The sequence below is a fragment of the Pristis pectinata genome, chromosome 6 (assembly GCF_009764475.1).
Source record: "Pristis pectinata isolate sPriPec2 chromosome 6, sPriPec2.1.pri, whole genome shotgun sequence".
Lineage (NCBI taxonomy): Eukaryota > Metazoa > Chordata > Chondrichthyes > Rhinopristiformes > Pristidae > Pristis > Pristis pectinata.
This window is the reverse complement of record NC_067410.1, coordinates 114095324-114114107: the sequence shown is the minus strand read 5'-3', so window position 1 is coordinate 114114107 and position 18784 is coordinate 114095324. Positions and strand designations below refer to the sequence as shown.

Below are 18784 nucleotides of genomic sequence, written 5' to 3'. Positions count from 1 at the left end.
GAGCAATCGGGGGTAGAACGAGTCTGTGAAGGGAAAGTCAGCTCTGATTTGTGAACGATATTTGTGGTTAAGCAGCAGAGAAGGCCAATGTGGTCAGTGCGAGACATGTGGCCTTTCAAAAGGCAGTTGTCACATAATGGACTTGATTAAAGTGGCTGTGGCAATGTGGGTGGGTTAGTAACAGGGGATGGGGGAGAGGGGTGGAAGGTTGCTCCTCACACTGCAGGGAAGAGTACTGTGGACCCCAGGACTGTCACCAACCACTCCTTCCTTTCACACCGTGGCCTTGGGCATACAGTGCACTATCTTCAAACGCGGCGATGACTGTAGGTTGCAGCGGGAGGGACGAGTCGGGAGGATGGGCAGAGATGGGCAGCTGAGAAACATTACCGTGGGCGGAATGAGAAGCAGGAAAAGGGGTCAGGCCACAGAGAGCAGGGCGTCCCTGTGCACGGATCAATGAAAGCCGTGGCAGGTTGAGACAGGAATAAAAAAGACACACAGGATGCAGAGCTTTGTCTCCAAAGGCCGTTGAGTTCCTGGTATAAGAGGCACAGAACACTCAGAGGTGGCGATGAATGTTTATAAATCACTGGTTCACCAGCAATAATCTGTCCCTCTCTCTCTGTCTGCCTCCATCCGTCATTCACCTGCCACTGGCGAAGGCAGCGTTCAGCACACAGGCTTTCATCGGTCAGGGCACTGAGTATAGAGGCTGGGACGTTATGTTGCAGTTATACAAGACATTGGTGAGGCCGCATTTAGAGTATCGTGTTCAGTTGTGGTCACCCTCCTACAGGAAAGATGCCAAAGAATACAGATGAGATTTACAAGGATGTTGCCGGGACTCGAGGGACACAATTAAGGAGAGAGGTTGAGCAGGTTGGGACTTTTCTCATCGGAATGTAGGAGAATGAGGGGTGATCTTATAGAGGTGTATAAAATCATGAGCAGCACAGATAGGGTGAATGTGCAGTCTTTTCCCCAGGGTTGGGGAATCAAGAACTAGAGGGCACGGGTTTAAGGTGAGAGGGGAGAGATTTAATAGGAACCCGAGGGGCAACTTTTTGACCCAGAGGGTGGTCTGTATATGGAACGAGCTTCAGAGGAAGTGGGTGAGGCAGGTACAGTAACAACGTTTAAAAAACACTTGGACAGGTGCATGGATGGGAAAGGTTTCGTGGGATATGGGCCAAACACAGGAAGATGGGACTGGCTTAGATGGGAACCTTGGTCGGCACAGACAGGTTGCGCTGAAGGGCCTCTTCCCTGCTCTATGACACTGTCTCCCAACTCCCCTCCCATACCTGGCACTCCTTGTCACCGTACACCCCCCCTCAGTCCACCAGTCACCTCGCACCCCTCAGCTCGTTCCCACCCTGACGAGCGGTCACCGACCCGACTGTTTCTCCCTCCACAAAAGCTGAGGGGCCCAGACATACTGCAGGAGTGTCCAGTCCCACACTCTGCCCCTCCCGAGGCCAACTGCCGGGGATTCAGAGCCGCTGGTGTTTGCCTGGTCCGGCACAGTTTCAATCAGTGGGGGGGGAGGGGGGGTCAGGGTGCGGGGTGGGTCAGATGGTGGGTTGGGGTTGGGTGTGGTGGGTCAGGGTGCTCGGGATGAGGTGTCAGGGTGGCGTGGAGTGGGTCAGGGTGCGGGGTGGGGTGGGGAGGGTCAGGGTGGGTGGGGTTCAGGGTGGGGGTGCTCGGGATGAGGTGAGTCAGGTTCCTGGCAATTCCCAGCACGGCCACAGGGTGGCAGCAGCGGCCCATCCACGGCATCACCTTGGAAGCAAAACACCGCAGGCGCAGCAACCCCGAAATAAACCCAGAGAATGCTGGAAACTCTCAGCCGGTCGGGCAGCGTCTGTGGAGGGAGAGAGTCAGTGATTGGGTCTGCAGTACTCGGCACACCCTCGGACCAATTGTTGCTGATCCTTTCCATGTACGGTGACCGACCTGTTCAGTGTTTCCAGCATCTCCTGACTACAACTCACAACATCTGTGGGGAGGTGACCTGAGGGTTGGGGGGAGCAGTGGAGAACATCTGTCCCGGGGCACAGACCATCCCATCCTGTCCTGTCCTGTCACAGAGTGTAGACCCCCGTCACACACACTTCCATCCCGTCACACATTCCCCTCATCACAGACCCCTGCCCACCGTCACACACTCCCGGGGTCAGACACAGGGTGAAGCTCCCTCCGCACCGTCCCACCCTGACCCGTTACACACTCCCTCTGCCCTGTTGTTGAACACCCCTCACTCTGCCATCCATGGGCTCCGTGCTTCTAACACCTGGATTTCCAAGAATCCAAGCTCCCGGCCCTCTCACACACTGCATCCACCTACCGGATCCACGTAGGGGAATTCCAGCTCAGCGCTGAGTGACTGCAGGAGCTCCTTCTCCAGCTGATACCTCTCCATGTACCCCAGCAGCTCCTGCACACACAAACAACAGGCCGTCACTGAGGGATGCAACAGGTGACACCAGCTGTCCTCCCGTCCGGTGAGGTGGAGACAGGGCAAGGGGGAAGGCATTCAGGGGGTCTGAGAGGCAGAGAGCGATAAGCGCCTGGGACATACTGCCCGAGAGAGCAGTGCGTCTGGGTCACTGACTGCACTTAACAAGTGTGCAGACAAGCCCTTGAATCACCTGGGCTAAGGAGGCTGTGCTCCAGGTGTTGGGAGGTGGGATTAATGTGGATGGGTGCCCAGGGCCCAGCATGGAGGAGATGGGCTGAATGGGCTGCTTCCCTGTTGGGCGACTCTCTGTCCCACATTAAACCGAGCACCAGTGGGGGTGGGCTGGGCAGCAGCGCAAATCCCCAGAACACGGGCCAGAGGAGACATCTCGCTGACCCACAGCTCACACATCGTCAGCACTCACAGGGCAGGCACAGTAGTGTAGCGGTTAGCATAACACTTTACAGTCATTCCGGCCGCTGTCTGTGAGGAGTTTGTACGTTCTCCCCGTGTCTACGTGGGTTTCCTCCGGGTGCTCCAGTTTCCTCCCACATTCCAAAGACATACGGGTTAGGAAGTTGTGGGCATGCTATGTTGGCACCGGAAGCGTGACAACACTTGCGGGCTGCCCCCAGAACACTCGACGCAAAAGATGTAGTTCACTGTGTTTCGATGCACGTGACTAATGAAGAAACACAAGTAATAACCCTGGAGAAGGGCTGAACGCCTTCAGTGCGGTAGGTGTGACAGCCCCACGTGTGGTGTGGGGGTGGGTGAGGGGAGGGACGGACACTCCGTGCCTCAGGAATGTTCCCACACACCAGGGCAGAGTGGGACTGACCTGGCGAGGGGTGACACTGTCTGTGTCCAGGACGTCCAGCAGCATCAGCTGGTAGTATTCCAGGTTCTCCAGCATGTCCTCGTCCGTCGGCTGCAACAGCAGGTAGGACTTGGTGGCTTCCAACGCCTTCTCATAGTTGCCAACTGCAGGGACAGAGAGAGAGGGTGAGGAACGGTCTCCGTGTCCGCAGGGGTCACACTGCAGCTGGAGCTGTGGGCAGTGGTGGGGAGCAGCTGGAGGGGTGGGCAGTGGTGGGGAGCAGCTGGAGGGGTGGGCAGTGGTGGGGAGCAGCTGGAGGGGTGGGCAGTGGTGGGGAGCAGCTGGAGGGGTGGGCAGTGGTGGGGAGCAGCTGGAGGGGTGGGCAGTGGTGGGGAGGGCAGTGGTGGGGAACAGCTGGAGGGGTGGGCAGTGGTGGGGAACAGCTGGAGGGGTGGGCAGTGTCAAGGTCCCGGGGAGGGGGACCAACGGAAAGTGTGGACATGGGTTGATCACAGAATGGACACAGCTCAACTGGGGGAAGGACACGGGGTGGATGGTGTGTGAACACGGGATGGTCGGGTCACTGGGGGAAGGACACGGGGTGGACCGTGGGTGAACACGGGATGGTCGGGTCACTGGGGGAAGGACACAGGGTGGACCGTGGGTGAACACGGGATGGTCGGGTCACTGGGGGAAGGACACGGGGTGGACCGTGGGTGAACACGGGATAGTCGGGTCACTGGGGGAAGGACACGGGGTGGACCGTGGGTGAACACGGGATGGTCGGGTCACTGGGGGAAGGACACGGGGTGAACCGTGGGTGAACACGCGATGGTTGGGTCACTGGGGGAAGGACGTGGGATGTTTGCAGAGCCGGGAAATTAAGGTTCTGGGGAAAAGGCAGGGAGGTGCATCTGAGTCCACGGCCAGGATGGCGGAGCGGGCTCGACGGGCCACATGGCCTCCTCCTGCTCCTAGTTCTTACGTTCTTATGACACGGGATGGACACGGGTCACCGTGGGGAGGACACGGGATGGACACGGGTCACCGTGGGGAGGACACGGGCTGGGGGCAGTGATGGGGACGGGGCGGCTGCCTCACCCCTGTAGTAGGAGTACTGCAGGAAGTCGTAGTGCATGGGCAGGTAGTTGCCGATGGGCGAGAGTCGGCCAGCTCGAGTTGACAGCTCCCTCACACAGTCGTGTTCACACAGCAGCACCTGCAGGTAATGGTCTGGGGGAGAAACACACTGCACGTCACAACACACACCGGACCCAGACCCCAGCTCCCCCCCGACCCATCCCCGGCTCCTGCACCCCCACCCCCCCCCCCCCCCCATCCCCCAGCCCAGAGTAATGACCACCCCCAGAGCACCCCACCCCTCACCACCAATCATACCTCCCAGTTCAGAGCACTGACCGTCCCCCATCCCCAGAGCACCCCACCCCTCACCACCGATCATACCCCCTAGCCCAAAGCACTGACCGTCCCCCATCCTTAGATCACCCCACCCCTCACCACTGACCCTATCCCCCAGCCCACAGCACTGACCGCCCCATCCTCAGATCACCCCTCCCCTCACCACTGACCACCCCCTGCCCCCAGATCATCCCTCCCCTCACCACAGACCACACCCCCCACCTCCCAGAGAACCGACCATCCTGCCTGCCCCCGCACCAGCCCGAGACCACCTCTATCACCTCCTCGAAAAGCTTAGTCAGGTTACTAAGACACAACCTGCCCCTCACAGAGCCCTGCTGACTGTCCCTAATGAGGCCATGGTTTCCCAAATGCTCATAAACCCCGAGAATCCTCTCCAGCAGCTTCCCTCCCACTGACATGAGACTCACCGGTCTATAGTTTCCAGGATTTCCCCTATTTCTCTTCTCGAACAAAGGGACAACATTGGCTACTCGCCAGTCCTCCGGGACCTCGCCAGGTACCCCCCCCCCCGACCACCCTTCCTCTGGTACTTGCCAAGAATGGCAGGCTACCTCTGAATCAAACCAATTCTGACGGCAAGTCCACCCACTGGTCAGCCAGATGTGCGGCAGGTCCCCCCACTGGTCAGCCAGATGTGCGGCAGGTCCCCCCACTGGTCAGCCAGATGTGCAGCAGGTCCCCCCACTGGTCAGCCAGATGTGCAACCAAAATTGTCAGAGCCCAGTTGGAACGCTGATGTGGAGCTGGGTCAGTTCTGGGCCATGAGCAGTGAGGGAAGTCCACTGCTCAGTAATAATAAATCCTCTCGTGGATGGCTTCAACACCTGGCCCGTGGCCAAACTCAGACCAGTGGGCCAGTGATCTGGAACAGTCAGCTCTACCCAATGCACACCTAACACAGGCAGGCTGAGAGCTTCTCAAGTAACTCACTGACAACATTGTAAATTAAATTCCCAAAGCTTTCTTGGCATTCCTGGCACCATCGACGTTGGAGCTTCAGCAATGTGGTTGAAGCATTTACACCTTCCCAGTTATTAGTAACTCTAAATCCAACTCAAGCAGCTCTGTACCAACACACACACAGTGCTGGAGGGACTCAGCAGGTCAGGCAGCATCCACGGAGGAAATAAACAGTCGACGTTTCAGCCAAGACCCTTCATCAGGACTGGAGAGGAAGAGGGCAGAAGCCGGAATAAGGAGGTTGGGGGAGGGGAAGGAGCACAGGTGACAGGTGAGTTCAGGTGAGGGGTGAGTCCAGGTGAGGGGGGAGGGTAGGTGGGTGAAAGGGAGTGATGTGAGAAGCTGGGAGGTGAGAGGTGGAAGGGCTGAAGGAGGAATCTGATAGGACAGGACAGTGGACCATGGAATAAAGGGAAGGGGGCGGCGGGCAGGTCGTGAGGGTGGGGGAGGGGAGAGAGAAGCCACAGGAATGAGGGACAGCAAAAGGGGTGGGGGTGGGGGGAACAGAGGGAAGCTCGAGGCCATCAGGTTGGAGACTGCCAAGGTTTAATATGAGGCGTTGTTCCTCCAGCCTGCACCTGACCTCGAGGTGGCAGTAGAGGAGGCAGAGGACAGACCCGTCAGTGTGGGAATGGGACGTGGAACTGAAGTGGGTGCCCAGCAGGAGATCTTGGCTGTAGCGGCGAATGGAGCGAACCGTGCTGTGTGATCCACGAGGATGTTCCCAGCACCGGACGGCTTCAGTTACAACGGGAGACTGGACAGGCTGCAACTGTTCTCCCTGGAGCAAAGAAGGCTGAGGGGTGACCTGATCAAGGTTTGTAAAATCATGAGGAGCAGAGATAGGGTAGATGGTCACAGTCTTTTCCCTGGGGGGGGGAGTCCAAAACTAGAGGGCACAGGTTTAAGGTGAGATGGGAGAGATTTAAAGGGGACCCGAAGGGCAGGTTTTTCCACACAGAGGGTGGTGGGTGTGTGCAACGAGCTGCCAGAGGAGGTGGGTACAATTACAATGTTTAACAGAAACTTAGACCGGTACATGGACAGGAAAGGTTTAGAGGGACACAGGCCAAACACAGGCAAATGGAATTAGCATACATGGGCATTTTGGTCAGCATGGACAGGTTGGGCCGAAGGGTCTGTTTCCGTGCTACATTAGGATGTCTGCTACATACAGGATGTCTCTGATCGGGTCCACAGCATTCTTGAGCAGGAGGGAAAGCAGCCATAAGTCGTGGTTCATGTTGGTACCAACGACATAGGTAGGAAGAGGGATGAGGTCCTGAAAAGTGAGTTTAGGGAGCTGGGCAGAAGGTTGAAGAACAGGACCTCAAAGGTAGTAATCTCGGGATTACTGCCTGTGCCACGCGACAGTGAGTATAGGAATAGAATGAGGTGGATGATAAATGCGTGGCTGAGGGATTGGAGCAGGGGGCAGGGATTCAGATTTCTGGATCACTGGGACCTCTTTTGGAACAGGTGTGACCTGTACAAAAAGGACGGGTTGCACTTGAATCCCAGGGGGACCAATATCCTGGCGGGGAGATTTGCTAAGGCTACTGGGGAGAGTTTAAACTAGAATTGTTGGGGGGGGTGGGATCTGAACTGAAGAGACTGGGGAAGAGGTGTTTGGCTCTCAAATAGAGAAAGCTTGTAGACAGTGCGAGAGGGAGGATAGGAGGGTGATAGAGAAGGGACATGCTCAGACCGACTGGTTGAGATGGGTCTATTTTAACGCAAGGAGTACTGTGAACAAAGCGGATGAGCCTAGAGCTTGGATCAGTACTTGGAGCTATGATGTGGTGGCCATTACAGAGACTTGGATGGCTCAGGGACTGGAATGGTTATGTCAAGTGCTGGGTTTTAGATGTTTCAGAAAGGACAGGGAGGGAGGCAAAAGAGGTGGGGGAGTGGCACTGTTGATCAGAGATAGTGTCACGGCTGCAGAAAAGGTGGATGTCATGGAGGGACTGTCTACGGAGTCTCTGTGGGTGGAGGTTAGGAACAGGAAGGGGTCAATAACCTTACTGGGTGTTTTTTTACAGGCCGCCCAACAGTAACAGGGATATCGAGGAGCAGATAGGGAAGCAGATCCTAGAAAGATGTGAGAATAACAGAGTTGTTGTGATGGGAGATTTTAATTTCCCAAACATCGATTGGCATCTCCAGACAGTGAGGGGTTTAGATGGGGTAGAGTTTGTTAGGTGTGTTCAGGAAGGATTCTTGACACAATATGTAGATAAGCCTACAAGAGGAGAGACTGTACTTGATTTGGTATTGGGAAATGAACCTGATCAGGTGTCAGATCTCTCAGTGGGAGAGCTTTTTGGAGAAGGTGATCTTAATTCTATCTCCTTTATGATAGCATTGGAGAGAGAATAGGAACAGACAAGTTAGAAAAGCGTTTAATTGGAATAATGGGAATTATGAGGCTCTCAGGCAGGAAATTGGAAGATTAAATTGGGAACAGATGTTCTCAGGGAAAAGTATGGAAGAAATGTGGCAAATATTCAAGGGATATTTGTGTGGAGTTCTGCATAGATACATTCCAATGAGACAGGGAAGTTATGATAGGGTACAGAAACCGTGGTGTACAAAGGCTGTAATAAATCTAGTCAAAAGGAAAAGAAAAGCTTACAAAAGGTACAGAGAGCTAGGTAATGTTAGAGATCTGGAAGAGTATAAGGCTAATAGGAAGGAGCTTAAGAAGGAGATTAGGAGAGCCAGAAGGGGACATGAGAAGGCCTTGGCGGACAGGATTAAGGAAAACCCCAAGGCATTCTACAAGTATGTGAAGAGCAAGAGGATAAGATGCGAAAGGATAGGGCCTATCAAGTGCAGCAGTGGGAAAGTGTGTATGGATCCAGAGGAAATAGTGGAGGTACTTAATGAATACTTTACTTCAGTATTCACTACGGAAAAGGATCTTGGTGATTATAGTGATGACTTGCAGCAGACCGAAAAGTTTGAGCATGTAGATATTAGGAAAGAGGATGTGCTGGAGCTTTTGGAAGGCATCAAGTTGGATAAGTTGACGGGACTGGATGAGATGTACCCCAGGCTACTGTGGGAGGCGAGGGAGGAGATTGCAGAGCCTCTGACGATGATCTTTGCATCATCAATGGGGATGGGAGAGGTTCCGGAGGATTGGAGGGTTGCGGATGTTATTCCCTTATTCAAGAAAGGGAATAGAGCTAGCCCAGGGAATTATAGACCAGTGAGTCTTACTTCAGTGGTTGGTAAGCTGATGGAGAAGATCCCGAGAGGCAGGATTTATGAACATTTGGAGACGTATAATATGATTAGGAATAGTCAGCATGGCTTTGTCAAGGGCAGGTCCTGCCTTACGAGCCTGACTGCATTTCTTGAGATGTGACTAAACACACTGATGTAGGGAGAGCAGTAGATGTAGTGTATATGGATTTCAGCAAGGCATTTGATAAGGTACCCCATGCAAGGCTTATTGAGAAAGTAAGGAGGCATGGGATCCAAGGGGACATTGCAATGTGGATCCAGAACTGGCTGGCCCACAGAAGGCAAAGAGTGGTTGTTGACGGGTCATATTCTGCATGGAGGTCGGTGATCAGTGGTGTGCCTCAGGGATCTGTTCTGGGACCCTTACTCTTTGTGGATTTTTATAAATGACCTGGATGAGGAAATGGAGGGATGGGTTATTGAGTTTGCTGATGACACAAAGGTTGGAGGTGTTGTGGATAGTGTGGAGGGCTGTCAGAGGTTACAGAGGGACATAGGTAGGATGCAAAACTGGGCTGAGAAGTGGCAGATGGAGTTCAACCCAGATAAGTGTGAAGTGATTCATTTTGGTAGGTCAACTATGATGGCAGAATATAGTATTAATGGTAAGACTCTTGGCAGTGTGGAGGATCAGAGGGATCTTGGGGTCCGAGTCCATAGGACGCTCAAAGAGGCTGAGCGGGTTGACTCTGTGGTTAAGAAGGCATACGGTGTATTGTCCTTCATCAATCGTGGAATTGAATTTAGGAGTCGAGAGGTAATGCTGCAGCTATATAGGACCCTGGTCAGACCCCACTTGGAGTACTGTGCTCAGTTCTGGTCGCCTCACTACAGGAAGGATATGGAAGCCATAGAAAGGGTGCAGAGGAGATTTACAAGGATGCTGCCTAGACTGGGGAGCATGCCTTATGAAAGCAGGTTGAGGGAACTTGGACTTTTCTCCTTGGAGCGATGGAGGATGAGGGGGGGGACCTGAGAGATATATAAGGATAATGAGAGGCATTGATCGTGTGGATGGTCAGAGGCTTTTCCCCAGGCCACAAGAGGACACAGGTTTAAGGTGCTGGGGAGTAGGTACAGAGGAGATGTCAGGGGTGTTTTTTACTCAGAGAGTGGTGAGTGCGTGGAACGGACTGCTGGCAACAGTGGGGGAGGCGGATACGATAGGGTCTTTTAAGAGATTTTTGGATAGGTACATGGAGCTTAGAGGGCTATGGGTAAGCCTAGTAATTTCTAGGGTAGGGACATGTTCGGCACAACCTTGTGGGCCAAAGGGCCTGAATTGTGCTGTAGGTTTTCTACGTTCTGTTACAGCATGAATGTGTAAATTCCTTCCCTTTCACACTGACTGCCCCTCACAGAGCTGTCTCACCATCAGTGAGCAGGCTCACGGTGCAAATGCCCATCCTACCTGCAATGATTTCGTAAAGGTGCAGACCCTTCAACTGCTGCCTGTTCCCATCGAAGTCCTGTGGTCCCTGACAGAAAGCGCGGCACTCCATCTCCGCCTGCCAGAACTGCCTCAGAGCCTCCTCGAATGACGTGATGGCCAAGGCGTACTGCTCCTCGTTGTAGTGCTTCAGCCCCGTGTTAAAGGCCTCCTGCAACACACCACCCCGGGTGACAGTTCGCGCACCGGCCCAGGTGACAGTTCGCGCAGCGGCCCAGGTGACAGTTCGCGCAGCGGCCCAGGTGACAGCCCGCGCACCGCAAACCTGACACTGTAGGGACACACCTCCCACCAAAACTAGCAGCCCTGTCTGTGTGGGCTGGCGTTTACTGACCAACACTGACCTGGACTGGGGACGGGGTCCGACACTGACCCGAGTCGGGATGGGGACCGGATTGGGGTGGTGATACTGGGGCAGCTACTTAAAGCAACAGTGCATCGGTGACCTGACACCTGGTGCCCACATCAGGCTGGGCTGACAACCAGCATCAGGTAAACGCCCCAAGGCCGCAGTGCACGCAGTCACCCAGGACTCAACGCCATTCGTTCTTTAACGTTCGAGATCATAGCTGCTGTGAACTGTCACATGTGTAACACACTGGTTGGTTCCCAGTGCAGTGTCCCAGTGTCAGACAGTGCTTCCCGACCACCCACCCCACCACCGTTCCCAAACATTCTCCACGCAGCCCCATGGGACGGCAGAATCCAAAATCCCTGGAACATTGTGACTGTTCCCATCCTCAGCTCCAGCACGTCTCCCTGAAGCCTCTGCCCCTTACCATGTACTGCCGCATTTCCCGATCGATGAAGTGGCGTTCCTCTACACCCTGCATTTGCTTGTACCGCTCCAGGCTCTGCCTCATCTCCATGTGCTCAGGGTTGGCCAGGAAGAAGGTGTGGGCAGCAGCTGCAGCCTTGTCCAGCTGGTTCAGCTGAAAGAAGTCGTGATGGAGATCGCGTTAAGTGTGGGCTTGCTGCTGACGGCACCTTCAGGTGAAACATCTCATCCTGGTACAACACAGGGGACCATGTGGCCATCGAGTCCCACCAACTCTCTCAGCAATTTCATCAACCCCATCATTTCCCTGCAACCTACTCTCTTTCACAAGCCCAGAACTCCCACTGATTCTCCAAAAACCTATCCACAATGGGGACAATCTTCAACAGCGACTAACCCACTGACCCACTCGGGGGAAGCCCCGCAGACACGGGGAGAATGTGCAAACTCCACACAGACAGCGGCAAAGGTCGGGATTGAACCCGGGTCTGTGGGGTGAGTGGCAGCTGGTCTGATTACTCGCACCCTCTGACCCAGGACTGAGGGGTCAGCTCTCAGTCACAGTAAATCCTTGGGGAAGGGGGCTGAAGGTCACAGATGAGCCAGTGAAGGTGCCGGTTGCTTTCTGGGAAACTGCGTCAGATTAAGGAAGGCCTGACTGTTCAACATCTGCATTGTGGTAGCATCCCAGCCCATCAGGGCAACAGCTGGCAGTCACTCCCAGAGTGCCCACACCCTGGAAACCAACGTGTCACTGATTGTTCAGACGAATGGTTCAAAATGAAGGCAAGTTTTAACCAGAGTTCCCCGCAGCCCTTCAACTATTTCTCTTGTTTGTAGAAGCACATTGTTCTTGGCCAGGAACAGTGAGCAGTGATAAACAGTTGCTGTGGTCCAGCCCACGCAGTGGGAGCTGCTCATTCATGCTGCAAGAATGCGACGTGTACCAGCAAACTCCTGGAAACTGGGACACTCCTCGACTCTCAGGAGTCCTGCCGCATGTGGACACAGACACGTTCACATCCCTGGGGACTGGCCAATTCCCACAGGAGAGCTGCAGCCCAAAAGCAAGTGTGTGAACAAACTCCAGCACAGCAGATAGGGTCTTAAATGTGATGCTTAATGCTGCCAAATAGCTGAGTGTATTCAGGCTTAGGTACCTGACCTGGGCATAGATGTCCATTTCACATGGGGGAGGAGACTCCTGGTGACAGGGGTGGACCACTCAACGCACCCACTGTGACTTCACCTTCAAACTACACGTGTGGGTGGTCAGAGGTGATGTTCGGGGAGTGAGGGAACATGGGGGGTGCAGCACTGTGGGGAGAGAACAGGGCACTGGTCCAAAACACTTTCGTGGCCCCACACTGATGGAAACCAATTGCTGTGGTGGGTCAACAACTCCTTTACTGACACTCAATAATGGTAAAAAGATATTGCTTGTCCACCCTATCTATGCCCCTCATAATTTTATATACTTCCAACAGATCACCCCTCAGCCTCTGCCACTCCAGAGAAAAGAGCCCAAGTTTGTCCAGCCTCTCCTGATAGCACATGCCCTCTAATCCAGGCAGCATCCTAGTAAACCTCCTCTGCACCCTGTCTAAACCCTTGACATCCTTGCTATAGTGAGGTGACCAGAATTGCACGCAATACTCTAAATGCAGCCCAACCAGATTTCTACAGAGATGCGTCGTAACTTCTTGACTCCTGTACTCAATACCTCGATTAATGAAAGCAAGCATTTCATAAGCCTTCTTAACCACCCTGTCTACCTGCGTAGCCACTTTCAATGAGTCATGGACTTGCACCCCAAGGTCTCTCTGCTCTTCAGCATTGTTAAGGGTCTTGCCCTTAAGAGTGTACTGCCTCTTGACATTAGTCCAGGTTAAACTCCATCGGCCATTTCTCTGCCCACATCTGCAGCTGATCTATATCACGCTGTATCCATCGCCAGTCTCCTACACTATTCACAACTCCACCAATCTTGGTATCATCTGCAAACTTACTAACCCACCCATCAACATACTCATCCAGGTCATTTATGTACATCACAAACATCAGAGGTCCCAGCACAGATCCCTGGGGAACACTCCAGGCCTCCAGCGCGAATAAGTCACTTCAACCACCACCCTCTGTCTTCTGTGGGCAAACCAGTTCTGGGTCCACACAGCCAATTCTCCACTGACCCCATGCATCTGAACTTTCTTCATTAACCTATTATGTGGGAGCTTGTCAAATGCCTTCCTGAAGTCCATACAGATGACATCCACAGCTCTCTCGTCATCCTGTCAAAAAACTTAACCAGGTTAGTAAGACATGACCTGCCCTGCACAAAGCCGTGCTGGCTTTCCCTAATCAAGCCATTGGATTCCAGATGCTCGTATATCCTATCTTGAAGAATTTTCTCCAGCGATTTCCCTGCAACTGACATGAGACTCACCAGTCTATAGTTCCCCGGATTTTCCCTTGTTCCTTTCTTAAATAGAGGAACAACATCAGCCACTCGCCAGTCCTCCGGGACCTCATCCGTGATCAAAGAGGACACAAAGATGCTGGTCAAGGCCCCAGCATTTCCTCTCCTGCCTCCGTCAGTAACCTGGGGTATATCCCATCGGGCCCTGGGGACTTATCCACCTTAATACTGTTTAGGAGACCTAACACTACCTCCTCCTTGACCTCTAAATGCCCTAACACGTTTCCACCCTCAGTTCCAATTTCTGCATCCTCCATGTCCCTTTCCTGGGTAAATACTGAAGAGAAATACTCATTCAGAACCTCACCCACATCCTCTGCATCCAAACATAGATTCCCTTCTTTATCCTTAAATGGTCCTACCCTTTCCCTCGTTATCCTCTTATTCCTGACATAGGTATAGAATGCCTTTGGATTCTCCTTAATCCTACTTGCTAAGGACTTTTCATGGCCCCTCCTGGCTTTCCTAATTCCTTTCTTGAGTTCAGTTCTAGCTTCTCTATATTCCTCACGTGCTCTGTCTGAGCCTAACTTCCGAAGCTCTACATACTTGTCCTTTTTCTTCTTGGCTGAGTTCATCACTTCTCTGGACATCCAAGGTTCCCTTATTTTGAATACCATGTCCTTCCTTCTAATCGGGACATACCTATCCTGTACCCTGTGTATTTGATCCTTAAACACTTCCCACATGCTCGACATGGACTTGCCAGCAAAAAGGTTTTCCCAGTTTACTCTACCTAGTTCCTGCCTTATGGCTTCATAATTAGCCCTACTCCAATTTAAACCCCTCCTGCTAGCCCCATACCTATCCCTATCTACAGCTATCCTGAGCTGTGGTCACTGTTCCCCAACCACTTCTTCAATCCCAGACCAAGTCTCCATGGACAGCCAATCAGGCCTGGTGGGGGCATCTGTGACGGTGCACCAGTCCAACAGCGGTACACCACAGCAGCAGCCCAGATGTGGTGCCCACAGCCCCACAGATAGCTCTGTTCCTCAGCCAGGAGGTGTTCATGCTGGAGAGGGGCTGGGATTCTCCCGTCTGTGACAGATCCCGTTGACACAGGACCACACACAACACAAACCTTCTCCGTCAAAACACCAGCTCAGGAAAACCCAAGTTACTGCAAATTACTTCTTAATCCTCTCCACCTAAACCAGGCCAGGTAACTCAGACCCAGGCAAGGTAACCCAGGCCACCTAACCCAGACCAGGTAACCCAGATCACCGAACCCAGGACAGGTAACCCAAGCTAGAAGTCTAGGCCAGGTAACCCAGATGAAGTTACCGTTGGTCAGTGGGATTAAGGAGAATCCCATGGCACTCATGGACAAAGGAGGGGATTTATGCACGGAGCCAGACGATGTGGGCAAGGTCCTAAAGGAATACTTCACTGGTATTTACCAAGGAGGATGGTGGTGAGATCAGGGAGGGGTACATTGATTTACTAGGGCATGTTGATATCAAGGAGGTGCTGGTGTTGGGTGTCTTGAAAACATTAAGGTGGATAAGTCCCTGGGGCCTGATGGGATCTATCCCAGGATAACCAGGGAAGCAAGGGAGGAGACTGCTGGCCCTTGATGGAAGTCTTTGCATCAAAGTCAAGTTTATTGCCATATGCACATCCATGTGTGCACAGGTGCAATGTAAAACTTACCTGCAGCAGCATCACAGGCACAGAGCGTCAGATGAGCAGCACGCACAAGAAAAACATAACTTAAACACATATTATACACAATTATACAAGAACACAATTAGAACACAGGTGAGATGCCAGAAAACTGGAGAATGGCCAATGTTATTCCTCTGTTTAAGGGCTACAAGGACAAGCTACAAAATTACAGGCCGGTGAGCCTTACATCAGTGGCAGGGAAATTATTGGGGAAGATTCTTAGGGACAGGACTTACTTACATTTGGAAAAGCGTGGGCTTTTTAGGGACAGTCAGCATGTGCGGGGAAGGTCCTGTCTCACCGATATGATTGAATTTTTTGAGGAGGTGACAAAGATGATTGATGAGGGAAGGGCAATGGGTGTTCGCACATGGACTTCAGTGGGGCATTTAACAAGGACCGTCATGATGAGTTGATCCAGAAGATTAAGATGCACGGGATCCACAGTGAGTTGGTAAATTGGATCTGAAATGGCCTTGGCCATAGAAGCTAGACGGTAGTGGTCATTCTGATGTCCGTGATCAGGTAAGTTTGCAGACGACACGAAAAGTGGAGCTGTGGACAGTGAGGAAGGTTGTCAAAGGATTCAGCAGGATTCAGATCGGAATGAATGGGCAGGTGGACCCCATTGCTGAAGGGGTCAGGGTGATTGGGAAGGTGGATCCCCATTGGTGGAGGGGTCAGCGTGAGTGGAAAGGTGGACCCCATTGGTGGAGGACTCAGGGTGAGTGGGCAGATGGATCCCCATTGGTTGAGGAGTCAGGGTGAGTGGAAAGGTGGATCCCCATTCGTGGAGGGGTCAGGGTGAGTGGGCAGGTGGATCCCCATTGGTGGAGGGGTCAGGGTGATTGGGAAGGTGGATCCCCATTGGTGGAGGGGTCAGGGTGAATGAGAAGGTGGATCCCCATTGGTGGAGGGGTCAGGGTGAGTGAGAAGGTGGATCCCCATTGGTGGAGGGGTCAGGGTGATTGGGAAGGTGGATCCCCATTGGTGGAGGGGTCAGGGTGAGTGAGAAGGTGGATCCCCATTGATGGAGGGGTCAGTATCTGGGGGGCAGACGTTGATGTTCATGGTAGCAGGGTAAGGTAAACGTTCCCCCTGAGAGGAAGTCTGGAACTCACTGCCTGCAGTGGGTGGAGACAGAAACCTCCCCCACCTGGATGGGCCTCGAAAACCCGTGACCCACAGGGTGGGAATGTGCTGAGACTGGCACTCAGGCATAGGCAGAATGGCCTCCTTTGGTGAGGACAGCTTGGAGAGTACCAGGCACTGTGCGATCCAGCACAGGAGTACACCCTCCAGCCATCCAACCTGTGCGGCCCTCCGTGGGTGATGGGTGTAACCTGCACGCCTTCAGACGGTGCCCGGCGCAGGACCACTCAGCTCCCTTCACTCTTCACCCTCACAACCTCGGCCCTCAACCCCACAGCTCAGCGCCACCCACGGTGAGACCCAGGTGATGGACCGAGGAATGGAGCAGAGCCAGGCACACCTTGTGTCCACACCCTCCAGGGGGTGTCAGGTCCTGACCACCCCTGTCCAGGAGGCCCACTGGTCCTGGAAGGTCAGAGAGCGTGCAGGCATCACGTGCTCCCTCTCCAGGGACTCTCAGGGACAGACATATCCCTGGGGGAAAGGCAGGCAGTCGGCTCAGTCGGAACCCGCACCGCCCGCTGCCCAGACCCCCGCTGGGCACCTTGTCCCAGCCCAGGAGCGGACCGATGAGGAGGTCCCCTCTCCCCCTCACCAGCCCGACACAGCAATGTGTTGGCTCAACTGTTGGTTTCTATAGCAACAGCAAGAGAGTTATGTAATTCCTAAAGAATTCAAGTCAGCCCACAGCCCAATGGAAAAGTTTTCACAGTCCACATTCCGGAGTTGTGGGGGTGAGATTAACCCTGTCTAACCTTTGTCTTGTTCCAAGCCAGACACCCTGAACACTGCTCCCCCCTCCCCATCCTACACCAACCGAGACCGTCTGATCAGCCCCAACGGTGAGGCAGAGACCTCCCCAACCACCCACCACCCCCCACCCTACCCCTGCCGACATCCCACCCCCACCAAAAGTGAGGGCACGCAGAACTGTCTGACCCGCAAAGGTTAAATACTTCCAAGGTATTGTCTGTAAGAGTTCCTCCTCGGGATTCTGCAGACACAGCCCTTCCCCATTCACCCTGCACCTGGGCTCCCGAGCCACGCCGGCATTGGTTGCCATCGGCACCCTTGGAAGCCTATGCCTTGACAAACACCTCTGGACTTGCTGTTCCGATTGCCACTAGCGACCACATTTCAATCTTGGTTCCTGTCACAATGTCAACCACTGGGTCACCTAACTGGTCAGCATCCAAAGCCACTCCCAGTGTTCCACCAACACCGACGTCCCACGGTGTCAGTGCCAATCGTCCTGCCTTTGGAACTTGGCTGTGCCCAGTGGGTGGGCTGAACATTTGGTGCCCATCGAGCCTCAGCACAGACAACCTCGTGTACAGTGCAGCTCAGCACAACTGGTGCCAAAGCCAGGGGAGGAGGCAGCGTTGTGAGGGGCAACTTTCTGATCTACTTGCCACGAGGTCCGATACAAAATGACTTTCCCTGGGTCTGGGCTGGGGTCAGGGTGATTTAGGACAACACAGTAGCTCACTGGGTAGAGGCACTGCCTCACAGCACCAGGGTCCCAGCTTCCACCCACTTCCAATTCCACATCCCACTCCCACCTCTCCGCGGCTGCCTCAGGTTGGAGGAACAACACCTCATTTTCCGCCTTCGGAGTCTCCAACCTGACGGCCGTAACATCGATTTCTCCAACTTCCGGTAACCCCTCCCCTTCTGTTTCTTCCCCTCCCACTCCTTTGTCTTCCCTTATCCCCACGGCTCCTTTCCCCCACCTTGATGACCTGCCCATCTCCTCTCCTCCCCTCCTCTGTCCTTTATTCCATGGTCCACCGCCCTGTCCTACCAGATTCCTCCTCCTTCAGCCCTTTGCCTCGTCACCTATCACCTCTCAGCTTCTTACATCTTCTCCCACTACCGTCCCTCTCCCTGGACTCACCTCTCCCCTGCCTGCGTGTGCTCCTCCCCCTCCCACCACCTCCTTATTCCAGCTTCTGCCCTCTTCCTTTCCAGTCCTGATGAAGGGTCTCGGCCCGCAATGTCGACTGTTTATTTCCCTCCACGGATGCTGCCTGACCCGCTGAGCTCCTCCAGCAGTTTTTGTGTATTGCTCCAGATTCCAGCATCTGCAGAATTTCTTGTGTCCCGGCTTCCACCCCGACTTCCGCCACTGTCTGTGTGGAGTTTGCACGTTCTCCCTGTGACTGCGTGGCTTTCCCCTGGGTGCTCGGGTTTCCTCCCACATCCCAAAGACATGCGGGTCGGTGGGTTAATTGGCCGCAGTAAATTGCCGCCAGTGTGTGGGTGAGGGGTAGAACCTGGAGGGGTTGATGGGACTGTGGGAGAATAGAACCGGA

General features: G+C 53.8%; 1 protein-coding gene across 1 annotated transcript in view; it reads right to left on the bottom strand.

The window, feature by feature from the left end:
* Positions 1 to 18784, bottom strand: part of p3h2 (prolyl 3-hydroxylase 2) — a 79349-nt gene that overhangs the window by 13757 nt on the left and 46808 nt on the right. The window contains exons 2-6 of the mRNA XM_052018496.1: positions 11172 to 11324; positions 10354 to 10543; positions 4386 to 4517; positions 3306 to 3448; positions 2351 to 2440 (exon numbers count right to left, since the gene is read on the bottom strand). Coding sequence (XP_051874456.1) covers positions 2351 to 2440; positions 3306 to 3448; positions 4386 to 4517; positions 10354 to 10543; positions 11172 to 11324 — 708 coding nt within the window. The remainder of the gene's footprint in view (positions 1 to 2350; positions 2441 to 3305; positions 3449 to 4385; positions 4518 to 10353; positions 10544 to 11171; positions 11325 to 18784) is intronic.